An 18616-nucleotide genomic window follows, 5' to 3' on the forward strand; every position below is an offset into this window, starting at 1 on the left:
CATTGCTTACAACTTAATGCAAAAAGTCCCATGACTTTATCATGTGTACATATGAGGTAAAAGCAAAGGTCAAAATCTAGAACGTTTAATTAGCATTTGACCTTGAGCTCAATTTCAAGGTCATAAACCAAGGACCTTAAATCAAAAGACTCTAGTCCTCTACTTTATATTGTTAATGAGTTATATTACCATACGTATGATATTAGATATAAAAAGGGGGAAAACTCGCATCAAATGTCTACGTACCCTTTCGACTAAAATTTATGTGTTACGACATGTCGTAACTAACAATTGTGTGAAAATATTTTGTCGATATCTTGTATGATTTCTGAAAATAAAAGATAACAAGCCAAAATCAAAAATTTGAACATGACCTTGACCTTTGACCTTGACCTCATTTTCATACTTTTTGAGCAAGGGCCTCAAATCAAAAGACCCTAGGCCTCTATCACTTATGGTTTTCCAGTTACAAATTTATTTCACTTATTTCAATACAAAAGGGGAAATTACTCTCATATGGGGTCTTCGTAAGCTTCGGTCAAAATAAAACATAACATCCTGAGGATATAACGAGAAATTTGGAAAAATAAATTTGTCGCTTTCTTTTACGGTTGCGGAGGAGATCTGATAACAAGAAAAACAGTGTTTGGGGGGATAAATCTTACAAAGAAAAGTGTTCGGTTAAACAGGGTGAGTTTCAAAAGCGTATAGACTGTATGATTTCATATACAAAAAAAACTAAGCGACATCTTTTGAAACATTTTTACACCGCAAGAAAAAAATTAGGCGGAAGAAAAAAAAAATAATCAGAACAAAATCAATAGGTCTTTCCACACGAAAGGTGGAAAGACCTAATGATACAGGATATCATAAACTATATTGATAGTGAGGATGAAGAGGGTATAATTGTCTTTCTTGACCAACAAAAGGCTTTTGATAGGATGGAATGGGGATGGCTAGACTTCGTTATGAAGGAATTTAATTTTGGGGACAATTTTCGTGGTTGGGTTCAAATGTTTTGAAAAAGTGCTAAGACATGTATAAAAACAAATGGTTACGTCTCTAAATATTTTTCAATTTCTAGATCAGCCAGGCAGGGGTGTCCTATAGCCCCTGTTTTATATATATAACAAGCAGAGCCCCTGGCCTGTGCAATAAGGGCATACAAAGACATTGCAGGTATTATGCTGCCCGGGGAAGAAAATGGGGAGCTAATAGAAACCAAATTGAATATGTTTGCTGATGACACGCAATTATTTAATAAAAATGAAAGTTCTGTTAGAAAATCTTTTGAAATATTAGACAAATATGAAAAGGCCTCGGGTTCAAAAATTAATTACGAAAAGACTAAGAGAATAAATATTGGCGCAAATAAACGCAAACGGCCTACTTTTAAAAAGATAAGCTGGACAACAGATAACATAAAAACACTAGGTATTCACCATGGTTATAACATTAATAACGATAAAATATGGAAATCAATATTCGAAAAAGTACAAAATTGTGTACACATCTGGAAGGTGACATCCCATTAGTCCGACAACCATTATTCCGACAACCCATTACTCCGACAGACCACTATTCCGACAGCCCATTACTCCGACAGCCAATTATTCCGACAACCCATTACTCCGACAGCCCATTATTACGACAATGCATTTTCTTATGTGTATGGGTAAATTTTCTATAAAAAGACCAACTCCATTCTCTATGATATTTGTGGTAGTCCGTTTTGATTACAATTATACTTTCCATGCGGGATATGTGTCTCAGTATATTTGATACACATACGTATAGCAACTGCTCAGTCCTTACCCTCGTCCCACTTTCGTTTTACGTGTCTAGGTAATATTGACCTATAATGGTTTACTTTTATAAATTGTTATTTGGATGGAGAGTTGTCTCATTGGCACTCACACCACATCTTCCTATATCTACTTTATTTATCTTTATATATCGTTGTTTGTGTGTTCACTATCAGTCTGTGCTCACTGCTGTCCTAGTTCGCTAGTTTTTACATGACTGTGTGTCTTGATCTACAATGTACCTTCTTTCTTTAGATCTTCGGTTCCCCCTTTTCACGTATCAGGGGAGTGAGGTTTCCCCACTATTGACAACATAAATAAATATATCGGAGTTGGATAAAACTACCCGCCCTCTTTGGTCGCAACACTTTCTCTCCTTGTATCACTCATCTGAGTTTTATTAGGTCTTTCCACCTTTCCGTGGAAAGACCTATTGAATTTGTTCTGATTATTATTATTAGGTCTTTCCACCTTTCCGTGGAAAGACCTATTGAATTTGTTCTGATTATTATTAGGTCTTTCCACCTTTCCGTGGAAAGACCTATTGAATTTGTTCTGATTATTATTATTATTATTTTTTTTTTTTTTCTTCCGCCTAATTTTTTTATTTGCGTATTATTGATGTTTCAAAAGATGTCGCTTAGATATTTAGAATATGGTATTCTATAGTTTATACGCTTTAAAAATTTACAACTGCGTAACAAAATACTTTACGTTATAAGAGTTATCTCCCCAAACACTGTTTTTCTTGTGGCCACTACTCCTTCGCAACCGTTAAAGATTACGACAAATTTATTTTACCAAATTGCTAGTTACATCTTCAGGATTAGAATATTCATTTGGACCGAAGCTTTATGGAGACTCCATATGAGAGTTATTCCCCCTTTTCCATTTAATTAAGTGATATGCATTTCTAAATGGTAAACCATAAGTGATAAAGACATAGGGTCTTTAGATTTGAGGTCCTTGGTCCAAAATAATAAAAATGAGGTCAAGGTCAAAGGTCAAGGTCATATTCTAGATTTTGGCTTATTTTCATTTATTTTCAAATACCTTACGACATATCGACAAATAATTTTTCATAAATTGTTAGTTGCGACATGTCCTTACTTGTTTATTTTGGTTGAAAGGGTGTGCAGACAATAAATGGGAGTTTTTGCCAATCTTACATTTAGAATTACGCATAAAGTGATATTACTAATAAACCAAACATATTAAAGACCTAGGGTCTTTTGATTTAAGGTCCTTGGTTTGTGAACTTGAAATTGAGGTCAAGGTCATAGGTTAATATGACGTTCTAGATTTTGACCTTTGCTTTAAATTCATATAAATACATCATAAAGCCATAGGAACTAACATTTTAAACTGATTTTTCATATTTCAATATCAAAATAGATCTTTACTAATGGAAAGACCTACAATTGTTCTCTGAACAATTGGTTTTTAATTATTATTATTATTATTATTTTTTTTTTTTTTCTTCCGCCTAATTTTTTTACTTGCGTATTATTGATGTATCAAAAGATGTCGCTTAGATATTTGGAATATGGTATCGTATAGTTTATACGCTTTAAAAATTTACAACTGCGTAACAAAATACTTTATGTTATAAGAGTTATCTCCCCAAACACTGTTTTTCTTGTGGCCACTACTCCTTCGCAACCGTTAAAGATTACGACAAATTTATTTTACCAAATTGCTAGTTACATCTTCAGGATTAGGATATTCATTTGGACCGAAGCTTTATGGAGACTCCATATGAGAGTTATTCCCCCTTTTCCATCTAATTAAGTGATATGCATTTCTAAATGGTAAACCATAAGTGATAAAGACATAGGGTCTTTAGATTTGAGGTCCTTGGTCCAAAAATAATAAAAATGAGGTCAAGGTCAAAGGTCAAGGTCATATTCTAAATTTAGATTTTGGCTAATTTTCATTTATTTTCAAATACCTTATGACATATCGACAAATAATTTTTCATAAATTGTTAGTTGGGACATGTCCTTACTTGTATATTTTGGTTGAAAGGGTGCGCAGACAATAAATGGGAGTTTTTGCCCATCTTACATTTAGAATTACGCGTAAAGTGATTTTACTAATAAACCAAACATATTAAAGACCTAGGGTCTTTTGATTTAAGGTCCTTGGTTTGTGAACTTGAAATTGAGGTCAAGGTCATAGGTTAATATGACGTTCTAGATTTTGACCTTTGCTTTAAATTCATATAAATACATCATAAAGCCATAGGAACTAACATTTTAAACTGATTTTTCATATTTCAATATCAAAATAGACCTTTACTTGTGGAAAGACCTTCAATTGTTCTCTGAACAATTGGTTTTTAATTATTATTTCTTTTTTTTTCTTCCGCCTAATTTTTTTTCTTGCGTAGTATTGATGTTTCAAAAGATGTCGCTTAGATATTTGGAATATGGCATCGTATAGTTTATACGCTTTAAAATTTACAACTGCGTAACAAAATACTTTACATTGTAAGAGTTATCTCCCCAAACACTGTTTTTCTTGTGGCCACTACTCCTTCGCAACCGTAAAAGATTACGACAAATTTATTTTACCAAATTGCTTGTTATATCTTAAGGATTAGGATATTCATTTGGACCGAAGCTTTACGGAGACTCCATATGAGAGTTATTCCCCCTTTTCCATTGAATTAAGTGAAATGCATTTCTAAATGGTAAACCATAAGTGATAGAGACCTAGGGTCTTCAGATTTGAGGTCCTTGGTCCAAAAAAATGAAAATGAGGTCAAGGTCAAAGGTCAAGGTCATATTCTAAATTTTGATTTTGGCTTATTTTCACTTATTTCCAAAAACCGTATGACATATCGACAAATAATTTTTCATAAATTGTTAGTTGCGACATGTCCTTACTTGTATATTTTGGTTGAAAGGGTGCGCAGACAATAAATGGGAGTTTTTGCCCATCTTACATTTAGAATTATGCGTAAAGTGATATTACTCATTAACCAAACATATTAAAGACCTAGGGTCTTTTGATTTAAGGTCCTTGGTTTGTGACCTTGAAATTGAGGTCAAGGTCATAGGTTAATAGGACGTTCTAAATTTTCACCTTTGCTTTAAATTCACATTAATACATCATAAAGCCATAGGAATTAACATTTTAAACTGATTTTTCATATTTCAATATCAAAATAGATCTTTACTAGTGGAAAGACCTTCAATTGTTCTCTGAACAATTGGTTTTTAATTTAAATTGATTTTGTCACAGAAATAATGGACTTAGTGATGTAGCGTCAGTCAAAATGAGTAAAACAAAGAGACAAATACATACCCAGGTCCTTAAAAATAAGAAGACAAATAGGACAAAATATGTGCTCAGAAAAGATGAGCAATTCCAATTATGAATAAGGTATCATGTTCGTGAATGTAAATCCACGAAATACGGAGACAGTACACAGCACTTCCAACAGCGATCGATCAGACTTAGTTTGAGAGATGAAACTCAATATGTTTGTAGGGATACCGATTTTATATCCTGAGCTTATTTTAAAATCTAGAAAAATATGTCTCTTTTATTATGGTTGGCGGAGATGCAGGAATGATGATTTACAACAAAACTTCTTACGAAAAACAAATATGACGGACATGAATATTTCGGCAACTTCTATCTAAATATTCTTAAGGAAAAGTAATTAGATATCATTGATTTTAAGAAAGGTAGTTCATATGTTAATTCAGAATCGGTGCTCTTCCATTAAATAAGAATTAGGAGATAACTGTATTGTATTTTAAGCTCCGACGGCATCAATTGGGGATTTGATGGTCGCAAATTAAGTTTACTGGCGATGCCGTCGGAGCTTTAAATACAATATTATTATCTCCATTCTAATGAAACTGACAGAAAACAACGTTAAAACATGCATTTAAAATCGGTCATATGCCGTCTGCGCTTACGCGTACGTCCCATAGCATCAATTGTCAATTGATGCCATGTAAGAAAGTCACGTTATCCAATCAAAATGAACGTTACAAACGTTGTTGCATTAGAATTTAAAATGTTAGATACTAAAACAACTTCGGTTGCTTTCTTTAAAGAATCTTCTCTCCCGTAAGTCTATGATGAAATACACACTCAGTATCCCGTGGTTAAATATTCAAACATAGTTAGTTCACATGTTATCGAGACAACATACAATACCACGTTATAATTGACCAAAATACACACAGTGTACAGTGGTCGTTTTAAAACAAATATAATTGCGTCGTCAAGGGCTATTAAGGGACCATATCAAAGACGTAGATAACAACCTGTTAAGACTTGTATAAATGACCGAAAACCTTTATTCTGACTTCCGGCCGAGAGATATCGTGTGGTCCATAGACACATCCAAAACTCGCCAATATATAAGCATGAACCCCTCAGGGGGTTTATGAAAAAAATCGTATTGTACAGCTGCTAAAGTTGAGGATGAGCGTCATTTTCCAATCGAATGCTCACTTCATAATAATTTGAGGGAGGAACTCTTTCACCATATTTCTAGCACATTTAAGAACTTAAAGTTAGATAAATATGATAAATTTTCGATGTTAACACAAGAAAACTTTACTATTATGGGGGGGGGGGGATGATGATTACATTGTTAGTTCTTTTGAATTATGTAGTATTATGTCTTGATACTGACTGTTATTTTATATCAATGTGTTAGTTGGTTTTTTTTCTATTTTGTCTTGGCTCCGATTGTGACTGAGGCTCATAGTGCTATAAAGATAATTATATCACATTAGTATTGTAATGTCTTAATGTTGACCCAGTCATTAGACCGCCGCTTTGAAAAAGTGGGGGTATACTGTTTTAACCTGTCCATCTGTCAGTTCGTCCGTCCGTCCCATAAATATTTTTGTTGCATCTTTTTCATGAACTACATTGTACATTACATGTACAAGGATTTCTGAAAGGTTTATTGAAGTCGGCTCGTGTGATGCGTTTTCAAATTCAGTACTCATTACATGACAGCCAAGTTGAAAAATTTCGTGTCATTTTTCTCAGGAACTACAATACAATGATTACTGAAATTTTGTTTCAAGGTTTATATCAAGTCAGTTATACTGTGTCATGCTTTTTCAGATTCACAACTCAAAAACCCCCTGTCAACCGAAATGTTTGGGCGGGGTGTCACCAGTAGCTCGTACCATCAATGGTTGTTCTTGGTTCATATGCTCTTTAAAGATCCTTTAATTTGGAAAATGAAATATTCGTTTCTGTTATATTCTATATACAGATTTCGAATTTAGTATATAGAAAGTATTCGAACTACCTTAGCCTTATGTTATATATACAGAGTTATTTCTTAAAATATGTTATTACATAACTAAACGTAATAATACAGAAAGACAAATTGTATTTTACCCTGATACCCTGATACTTGACTTGATAAGTGTCGGACTTATGGGTTGTCGGAGTATTGGGCTGTCGGAGCAATGGGTTGTCGGACTTTTGGGTTGTCGGACTAATGGGTTGTCGGACGAATGGGCTGTCGAACAAATGGGCTGTCGGAATAATGGCGTGTAACCATCTGGAAAAGTAGAAAATTGACATACTCTAGAAAAGTCCTTATTGTTAAAAATTTAATTATTTCAGTGTGTGGTTATGAATTAGAAATAAGAGGTATACCTGAAAAACATAAAAAAAAGACTTAAATAAGATAATATGGGATTTTATTTGGGATGGTAAAGTGAATCAAGTAGACCGGAAGGTTTGTTGTTTAGACGGCAAAAAGGGGGGCACGGGGATGGTAAATTTGGATAGTTGGATAGAAAGTAAATATATCAAATCGATATATTCAATATTACACAAGCCATTATCAAGTTGGAATGCGATAGGTAAATTTTGGTTAAAATAATATGATAACAAATTTGCAGATAAACTTTTTCTGTGTAGATGTTCAGACCTTTCAGGTCTTGAGATAAAAAAAACTACCACATTATTACAAAAACGCTTTACAATCGTGGTCAAAATTGACAAGGATCACACAGGGTATAATAACTAATAAAATGGAAGTAAAAAAAAACAGCCTTTATTTGGAAACTCAAATATTTTATTTCAAAGAAAATCTATATTTTATTCTTTTTTTTTCAAAAAGTCTAATAAAAACTATTGGTGATATATAGGATGATAATACCAATGAATTCAAATCGTGCAATGAAATATATCAACAACTTATAGATAAACGCAATTGTATTTCGGAATAATTCAAGGCCGTAGCATCCATTGAGGCAAGTGAGGCAAATGCCTCACTAAAAAAATGACCAAGTATGGTATTGATGTTTAAAAAAAAAATCATTTATATAAAAAATTATCCAAATAATGAGCGATGACCAAAACTAATCCTAAAAGACGACGGGTACGTTATTTGATTACAATCATCGTATATAGCCCGGTAAATTAATTGATTCTGAATATCCAGAAAATTCTAATCGTGTCAGGAATTTATTAGTGTCAGTTTCAGTATCAGAATCAATAATTATCAATTATTATAGGTCATGAAATCGAACGTGATCAATGAACGTTAAACATGGATCTGTGGCTTAAAACAGGATCATGTAGAAAAAGAAGCAGTGCAGGTATTAGTTTTAATAAAATATGAGTGATTATGTAGGGACTCAATGACCAGGCATGGCCGCAGGGTCCCATCCTAATAACTGCAACTCCCGTTATTTCTCGGAAATTCTGGATCTGCCATTGAAATCAATAAAATAAAAAAGGTATAATGTGGCGGGGTATCACTTACCGTACGTCTTTCCGTCACACTTTGGTTAAGTTCTTGGTTAAGGTCCATATAATGTCAAATATGCAGTACGGGAGGGTCATCCTTTGTCTCATAGACGCAGTTTCTAGTTGTTACTTTGGCCCTGACAGGTTCGTACAAAGACTTGGTTCCATCAAAATTGGCAAATCTTAATGACAAGACGAATTGCTTCAAGTTTATTCCCCGGATCTGCCAGATGTAAATACATTTGTACATGGGAACAAGAAGTGACATGGTGGAAGGTTAAATTTTCTGACATCCCTAAGGCCAAATTACCAGGTACACTCAAATCTTCTTTGAAACAGGCACATCAAGACTTTTATCCAAATATCAGACGGATATTTGTGCTACTGTTGACTATGCGTGTCACCAGCGTTTGTTGTGAAAGATCCTTTTCAGGACTTCATAGACTGAAGACGTGGGAAAGATCCACAATAGGTGCGGAACGCCTTTGTGGACTGGCAATGCTTCTCACTCAAAGGGACAAGGATGTTTCACGGGAGGATATTCTACGAAGATTCGATAGAACTGGAAACAGACGGATTGGAAAGCTGACATTTGACTAGAAGATTTCACTTAAATGAAATATAGGCCCTTATAAATGTGTGAAATTTTGATTTTTGGAAGAAACAGTTTAATGACCACAAGTCTTGTTTTTATTTAATTTATCTCTTTTCTCTGACAGTTTTTCTATTTGCCATAATCGCCGATAATATCTACATATGACATAAAAATGCACATAATTGCGCATTTGTAAACAGTACCACATTTATAATTTACCAGATAAAGAGGTTCCAATTTATTCATTTTACACATAAGTAACCATACCCCCCCCCCCCTTTAAAAAGAAAAATGTTTTATCACTTTTATGGCACATGAAACCCATATGATCGATATCACTAATATAGGCCCAGGAAACGCCCAGATAGCAGGATTTTGCACAATTTACCCCAGAGCTTCTTGGGGCTCGTATGGATAGTAAAAAAGTTATTGCAATCGACTAGCAATGTATTGTTGAGACTTGATATATGTTTATACATTGTAGAAAATTGAAAATAAAAAAAAAAAAACACCAAACAATTTTTTTTTTAGTGAGGTCCAAAAAAGGGGGGTCCATGCCCCAAATACCTGTGCACTTGGCCTAATCACTCATTCCATATCAAAATCAGTTTAAATACAACACCCAAAAATTTATTTCACCTCTCTTCTTTCATTTCCACCCAAAAAAATCTAAGAAATGAGTGAGGAAGGGAAAGAAAAAAAAAAAGGAAAAATACACTCTAATTAAAAGGAACTATATTCGAAAAGCGGGGTCATTGATTGTGGTCTTGGGCCAGTACACTGTCTTAAAAGGTATGGAGGGCTCTCGCAGTATCAGAAATTACGTCAACATGAAGAAATAATTATTGTTGATTGGGCAGAAAATGCCCATATTGTAATGTTGATCCGTATCTCCGTATCTACCGTATTTGTCTCCCCCTGAGGTATGTGTATATCCTCAACAATTTGTTAAAGTTTGTGTTATTAGGTCCGAGAACACAATTATTTCGTAGTGCATTTCTTTTAGACAATAAATGAAAATTTAAAAAATCCCACCTGCGCTTTCTCAATAACATTTTTACAGTGTGTTGTACCACTTTTGGGACACATTATATCAAAATTATAGAAAACTTCATCGGCTCTAACTCACAATATGGACAATTTTATGTTAAGGGGGTCTTGAAATGTTTTGACAGCTTCCGAAGTGCTGATTTTTAACCTTTTTCAGCTGGACCAAATCACTACTTTACTTTTAAATTCCAAGGGGGGAATCTACGTCATCACGCAGGGTGTCGGCGATTGAAATTGGACCACCATCTTGTCGCTTCAAGGTAAGAATTTTACTTATTATGCCAGTTATATGAGGGTTATGGTTATACAAAATAGTCCACCAAAGACTATATAAAGTAGGAAAATATATGAGCCATCGCTCAATATTATTGGTTATCTCAATTTTGCAAACACTTCGATACCAGTTTTAGGAATTAGGTCAAACATGCAGGATATCGGCAAAAATTTTCATAACAACATCTTGATTATCAAGAACCGCCTACTTAATCAACAAATGAACATGTCCAAATTCTTTATTGTACTCGGGAAAATACTTGTTACTCACAAATATCCGTCATTATGGCCGAAAAACGTCTTATTTTTAAAAAATGGAAAAAAGGATGTCGGCAACAGATCGAATATCGAAGGATGTCGGGGACACATGATGTCACACATCATATAATATTTTTAACACATATGTTAACATTATTCTTATTCAACATGTGACTAGATCTAATTTCTTATTTTTTCAGATAAAACTAATGGTCATGACAAGAAGCAATTCAAACTTAAACTTGTGCAGGCGGAAACGATCGCGAATACAACCTGATGTTGACCAGCCGACCAGATCGCCCACTAAACCGCCATCCGTAAACAAAATTAAAACCATGCAAATCCTCATTTGTCATCAAAATAAAAACGCCTGCCAAAAATATTAAGTTTCACCCATTGTCAATTACTGGAGAAATTTCAACAAAACCGCCAGTAGACTTGAGCAAAGGTCACGATAAAGGACCAACAGGGCCATGCATACGATTGTTCAATCCACCATTTTTTTTCCTAAAATGTCCTGTACCAAGTCAGGAAAATTGCCATTGTTATATAAAAGTTCGTTTCTGTGTTTGTTACATTTTAATGTTGTATTACTGTTGTGTCGTAGTTTTCCTCTTATATTTGATGCGTTTCCCTCAGTTTTAGTTTGTAACCTGGATTTGTTTGTATTTCTCGATTTTTGAATTTCGAACAGCGGTACACTACTGTTGCCTTTATTAAACACCCAGTAGATGTAGGGCCAGATGAAATGTCATATATATATATATATAGTATCAAAAAGACTTGGTCCAATAAATGACCCCTGTGGAACCCCTGGCTTAACTGAAACGAAATCAGATTTTCACCTTCTAAAACTATTTTTTTTCTCTCGAATATTTACAAAAATTTAATCTTCAAATTGAGTGCATGAAATGGAAGCAAACAAGGAACATTAATCCTGGGTTTTTTTTATCGTATCTTCATAATGGTTGATAAAATCAAAGGACAATTTCATTAATAATTTATAAGTGTGTCCCCGACATCCTTCGATATTCGATGTGTTGCCGACATCCTTTTTCCATTTTTTTTAAATAAGACGTTTTTCGGCCATAATGACGGATATTTGTGAGTAACAAGTATTTTCCCCGAGTACAATAAAGAATTTGGACATGTTCATTTGTTGATTAAGTAGGCGGTTCTTGATAATCAAGATGTTGTTATGAAATTTTTTGCCGATATCCTGCATGTTTGACCTAATTCCTAAAACTGGTATCGAAGTGTTTGCAAAATTGAGATAACCAATAATATTGAGCGATGGCTCATTTATTTTCCTACTTTATATAGTCTTTGGTGGACTATTTTGTATAACCATAACCCTCATATAACTGGCATAATAAGTAAAATTCTTACCTTGAAGCGACAAGATGGTGGTCCAATTTCAATCGCCGACACCCTGCGTGATGACGTAGATTCCCCCCCCCCCCCCCCCTTGAATTCATGACCTAAATTTTTTTACAGTGTAAATTCATCCCCCTACTTGCTATTTGAGGCATAAAACATGAAGAAATAAATATGGAAGGGGTATAAAAAAAAAATGGCAAGTAACACACTATCCACACTAGAGACTATATTTGTATCGGTATGCAGTTATAGAAGCATTGGAACATCTTATTTCGATGGAGATTATTTGAACCCATCCTCATTCATGGCCTATTGACTTTAAAACTTTAGCATACTTTACATGTTAAATTGTTATTATTTCCGTATGAAGGGAACCACTTATGATATCTAGTATGCAGTTGCATTATCATTGGCATGTCTTATATATAAGGGACGGTAGGAGGAGTCCTGATCCCGAAATCCCGGGCTAAAAAACACGAAATCCCGATGTTCCGAATTTAAATAAAGTTAAATCCCGGATCCCGAAATTTGAAAAAAAAAGAATTCCCGGATCCCGAAGGGGTAAATCCCCAAATCCCGAGCTTAAAAACACCCGATCCCGTAGTGCCGATAAAGGTCCTATCCCCCCTCTATATACATCTCAGCGGAAATCATTTGACCCCGTTCCTTCAGTCATGCATTTGAACCAAACATTTTTCGGGGTGTTGATAACAGCGGAAACGGAATACAGAACGGAAACGGAAATAAATATTCATATGGACGGAGTTTAAGCAAGGTTCGTATTGTATCTAGATGTTTAGGCGATGCAATATCCGCAATTAATCAAAGCACGCTGAGCATCTTCGAAATGCACCATGGGTAAACACACAAAATCTCGCGCTGCATAAGACATTATATTTCATTATACTTCATGTCAAAATGTGGGCTTCTTATTGGTCAATACGAAGGAGACAATTTACTCTATCCCATGGCAAATGCTTTATTACCCTTTAGGGAGACGCTTTATCATGTATGCGCTTTACTAAATAGGGATGGTTGTTATGTACAAGATGTCATAGTTTATTATTTTGCATTTAAAATTGAACAGACAGCAATAACAGAAAATTAAATTCAGTTTAATAAAGTAAATAACATATAGCTGAAAAGGTGATATAGCAGATTGTTACCCCTCGAAAAGACCAACAGGTCCATGCATACTATTGTTCAATCCACCATTTTTTTTCCCTAAAATGTCCTGTACCAAGTCAGGAAAATTGCCATTGTTATATAAAAGTTCGTTTCTGTGTTTGTTACATTTTAATGTTGTATTACTGTTGTGTCGTAGTTTTCCTCTTATATTTGATGCGTTTCCCTCAGTTTTAGTTTGTAACCTGGATTTGTTTGTATTTCTCGATTTTTGAATTTCGAACAGCGGTATACTACTGTTGCCTTTATTAAACACCCAGTAGATGTCCCGTATCATATAAGGGCCAAAACTCATATAAGGGCCAAAACTCCTATTATTAAACATTTGACAGTTTTGACGTGAAGGGACATTAGGTAGAGCTCAACAGTCTGAACATGTTTTCCCAGTCAGGTTTTCCCTATGCATAGCGGTTTTTCAATAGACAACACTTGTATTTTATCCCGATGTTCTAATGTTAGCCATAGCAGCAGCAGGGTTATCAAATACATTTTTATACTAGACACACCAATGACAATTGTGGACACGTTTAACCAATAATGTCAGACGACTTCTTAGAGGACATAGTTCGGTAAAACGTAGACCAGTAGTTTCAGAAATTTTTGTAAAAGTTAACAACGTCGAAGACGGACGACAGACGTCAAGTGATGAGAAAAACTCACTCGGCCCGTTGGGCCACTGCCAGGTCAGCTAAATAAGAACTCTCAAAGTATACTACAACTAAAGAATAAGGCAGGTCTACCAGCAGAAAACGATCATGACAGAGCAGAAGTATTGATTAACAGTTCACTATAATTTAATCTTCTAAGAAGTCATCAACTAAATACGGAACACCTTCAGTTTTTTGGTGGGGTTCGTGTTGATCAGTCTTATGTTTTATATGTGTGTGTATTGTGTACTTTTGTTTGTTGGTCATTTTTTGTTATCCATGGTGTTGTCAGTTTATTTTCGACTTGTTAGTTTGAATATCCCTATGATATCTTTTGCATCTATTTTAATGTTTTCAATTATAGTAAAACAGCTTGCAGAATGCGTGACGATATTTTGAATTGTGCTATTATAAAACAAAATCCACGGCTAAAAGGGATTTAATTTTCAGAGAAGAATTTAGCGCGTTACATTCAAAATTCTGTGGACAATTTTATTTTGAGAAACCCTAGGACTTGACTACAGCTTGAACAACTTGAAAAGGGAATTGTTCGAATCGTATATCCATATAGGCTACTGATTTTCCGCCAGTTTTATCACATCAATTTGTATTTATTGTTTTTAAAGTCTAGGAGGGCATATGGTAATGCTTTTCCGATGTTAATATCAACAACGTACTTCAGGATTGTAATTGGATGAGAAAGACTTTGTATAGTGAGTGATTTTGTCATTTTTTACCTACCTACCTACCTACCTACATACATACATACATAGCATGCTTTGTGTGCATCGTTTGTGTATCATTGGCTTTATTAAGTTCTACGTTACAAGGACGGAATTTGTTTCAGTACAAAGTGCACTTCATTGAATGTAGCTACCCATATCTAATATATCCATATATAATACTAAAACTACGAGGTCCAATTTGTCAGCCGTCATCACGTAAAAACGACGAATCAAAGAATTCAACTTTATATATAACTAATATAGTACAAATGTGTAGATTAAAACTTACATCACTCCAGGCCCTTTTGTTTTCCACGTAATTAATATTGCCAATAATTAAGAAGTTCCGGGTCGAGTCCGATACCGATACCAATAGTATATTCACCTGTTACCGATTACCTTATCTGTACGTTCCGCATCTGACAGGCGCAAGTAAGACTTTCTAAGATAACAATACGAATACTAAAAATCTGGACTAAAATAAGGCGTATAGGTACAGTTTTCAATTTGTTAGCGGGCATGACGTAAAACAGCGAATCAAAGAATTCAACTTTATTTATAACTAATATAGGACAATGCTGTTGATTAAAAAATACTCCATTCCAGGACCTTTTTTTCCAAATAATTAATATTACCAATAATTGATAAGTTCCAGTTCGACGGGTTCAAACAGAAAGATTTGAAAGCAGAGAAAATTGTGTATCTTATAATCAGATGACAGTACTAATACTAAAATAAGGTTTTCGCATAGTTATAAACTTTAATTCAGTCACGGACCCGCGATATCACGGGTGTGTTCTAGTGACATTATAAAATTGACAATATAACTAAACGCAAACATATATATCTTAGTAGATAAATTTTATCATTAAATCAATAAATGAGATATTCAATCTTACTTTATCCTTTGACAACACCAGTATGGCGACGAAGTTTTTTCCTTTGTTTCTTGTGTTCCTCTCTGCTGATGGGTTTCTGTTGGATAAGACACAAAGTACTAACGGTCCATCAGGAACATCAAATCAATATGTGACGGCGTCGGAATTTTATGCCGAGACTAAGGCGAGACATTTGGAAGATCAACAATTACGTCGAGCTACGTCGACAATGCTCTTGCAGTACTAACCTCTCAACTGGGACAACGGTTTGATAATATCGACCAGAAATTTATAAAGAGGGACAATCAAAGCGTTTCTAGCCAAGCATATGCATCTTTAGAACAAAGGTACATTGATCTTGAACTCAAATATTCGGATTTAGAACGCAAATATAATCAATTGCAGTCAGTGAATAATGAATTCAGTTTAATAAAAAGCCAATTGTTGACAGTACAAAACAAAACCAGGGAATAAAGCAACGAAGTTTATACCTTGAAACAACTTGGAAACATTATACCGATGCAGGAAATTAAATCTTTGCAACAGGAAGTTAAGGCAGTTTCTGCTCAAACACATTCTCTAACTGTAAACGAACGTGCACATAGTCAAGATTTTCTTGCTTTATATAATATTACGATAGAACAAAAAGCAGCAGTGAGCGCATTACATACAAACTCAAGCAACCAATTAATGAAGCTTCGAGAACTAGAAACGAATCATTCTAAACAATTGTTGAGACTTGAACAAAATCACAATTCGACAACAGCTGAAATAATCAGTAAGTTGGAAGCAATTAAAAAGCAGGAGAATTTGACATTATCGATGATGCAGAAACAGATAAACAAGAATGCAGAAAGAGGTAAGACTAAAGAAACTTTTCCTGTTTCATGAAAATGCCTTACACACATTTCAGTACAGTACTAGAGGAACAGTAATGAGAAAGTATGTTTAGTACTTTTAAACCCTAAGTTGGGATATCATTTTGGCTTTAGCACAATTTTAGTTTATTTGACGCCTTATTAAGATGGAGGTGCTAAAACTAAACGTTCAAACAATAAATGCAAGTTTTATGGTATCTTTTATTTTTTCTAATTGTACTATTTTGAGAACATAAAACATTTAATTGTGAAATGTTCACTACATGTATGGCTATGTTTTGAAGTGATAGGATCAAAATCATGTATAAACAGTAAAATAGAAAATGGAAACGGGGAATGTGTCAAACAGACATTAACCCGACCAAAGAGAAAAAAAACAACCGAAGGCCACCGAAGCGTCTTTAACATAGCAAAAAAATCCCGCACCCGGAGGCGGACTTCAGCTGGCCCCTAGATAAAAATGTGTACTAGTTCAGTGAAAATGGACGTCATACTAAACTCCTAAACATATAAATGAACTAAAATTTAAAAAAAAACATACATGACTAACAAAGGCCAGATGCTCCCGACTCGGAACAGGCGCAATAATGCGGCGGGATTAAACATGTTTAGTGCGATCTTAACCCTCCCCCTATACCTCTAGCCAATGTAGATTAAACAAACACACCGCAATACGCACAGTAAAGCTCAGTTTAAAAGAAGTCCGAGTGCGATATCAGAATAGGTAACAAAAGAAACTAAGCAAAATGACAATGATACATAAATTATCAAAGGATTACTAGCAGTCTCCAGACCTCAATTAAACTGATTGAAAGATTATGTCTTCATCATACTAAAATCAAGCACAATCCCTCCCGTTAGGGGTTTAGTATCAAACCATTATAAAATATATTAGAAGATCATAACTCGTATCATGCCAACAACTGGTTATAGAATAAATGTGTTTATTTCCGATGCAAAGACCCTATGAGTGAATCAATATTAATACCAAAATATGCCATCTTTAATGACCTGACAACAGTATCGTAACTATATCCCTTCTGAATAAGTCTGTTTAAAGGTTGGCTAGATTTGAGGTGAATGACGACATTTTTGTGCTTTGTAAAGAATATTCAATTTACCATAAAAGATTGGATGTGAAATACCTGAATGTCTGCATGTTGATTTATATTTAGGAATGGTATCCTTGTACCGGTGATAAAATTTAGTAAATGTTTTGACTAGTTTGCGATATCGAAAACCCTGGTGTAATAATGTTTCAGTAATACAGAGATTTCTTTCGTTAAAATCAAATACGTTTTTGCATACACAAGGTATAGGTCAAATATTTTGAGTTATAATACTAAATATAATACTTAAAACTTGTTCATTTTTTTAGTTCTAATTCCATTAATTTTCCAATTATTTTAGTTGCCATTACTGCTTATCCATCGTCAGGAGTAACACTAAGCGAACCCAATACCATACTAAAATTTAATGATGAGCATTGCAGTGTTGGTATCACTAACCTTACAGCATACAGGACTACGGGAAAGTTCACGTGCGAACATGAAGGATTATACATAATATCGGCTTCTCTGATGTCGTTTACCGGTGGTGCTAATTACCACATTAGTCTGAATGGGAAAGCTATTTCACAAACAGACATTGACCATAGTGGCGGTGGTGCAAATGAAGACCGAATTGGTGCCGTGACCCTCACCTGGAAGTTAAATCTAAATGATCAAGTCTGGCTGGAATCTGGTATTAATTCTTGGTATCTTTATGGTGGGCAAGCGTCAACATTTACAATTGTTAAAATAAAATGAACACATATAATTGAACTTGGAAGAAATCACATACCATGTTTTAGAGATGAAAGTAATTGAGTTATGATATTTTCCAATTTACACGTATATTGCCTCTAAAGATAATTTTGATTTCTTATATAATTTGGGTTATCGCTATTTTGTGCATTTTTCCTTTGATCTTTTTTTGTGATAATTTTTCATATCATGCTACTCGCTTGAGATGAACAATTATCGCTAGAAACTAAGGAGGCACGTGGCGTTGCTAATGAAATTGACATGAAATTGACAACGTCGTCATAAGTAAAATAGCGATAAACAGATTATCATTGGTCATCTCAAGTCGATTGTTTGAGATGATCAACGTTAATCTATAAATATCAGCAATCGAATTATTTGCCA

The 18616-nt window shown here is 34.4% G+C and overlaps 1 protein-coding gene across 1 annotated transcript; it reads left to right on the top strand.

Moving 5' to 3' along the window:
* Positions 1-15591: 15591 nt before the first annotated feature.
* LOC139483007 (uncharacterized) lies at positions 15592-18365 on the top strand. Its single transcript, XM_071267037.1, has 2 exons — positions 15592-16408; positions 17838-18365. Exons 1-2 carry the CDS (start codon positions 16069-16071, stop codon positions 18233-18235), a joined length of 738 nt encoding a protein of 245 aa, XP_071123138.1. The 5' UTR covers positions 15592-16068; the 3' UTR covers positions 18236-18365.
* The last annotated feature ends 251 nt before the right edge of the window (positions 18366-18616 follow it).

This window comes from Mytilus edulis, chromosome 7 (assembly GCF_963676685.1).
Source record: "Mytilus edulis chromosome 7, xbMytEdul2.2, whole genome shotgun sequence".
NCBI classification, from domain to species: domain Eukaryota; kingdom Metazoa; phylum Mollusca; class Bivalvia; order Mytilida; family Mytilidae; genus Mytilus; species Mytilus edulis.

Excerpts from the sequence above, each read along its gene's own strand:
- LOC139483007 (XM_071267037.1), top strand. The coding sequence starts at position 16,069 with ATGCAGGAAATTAAATCTTTGCAACAGGAAGTTAAGGCAGTTTCTGCT. Across the intron at positions 16,409-17,837 it reads AAACAAGAATGCAGAAAGAG|TTGCCATTACTGCTTATCCA; the intron begins GTAAGACTAAAG and ends CAATTATTTTAG.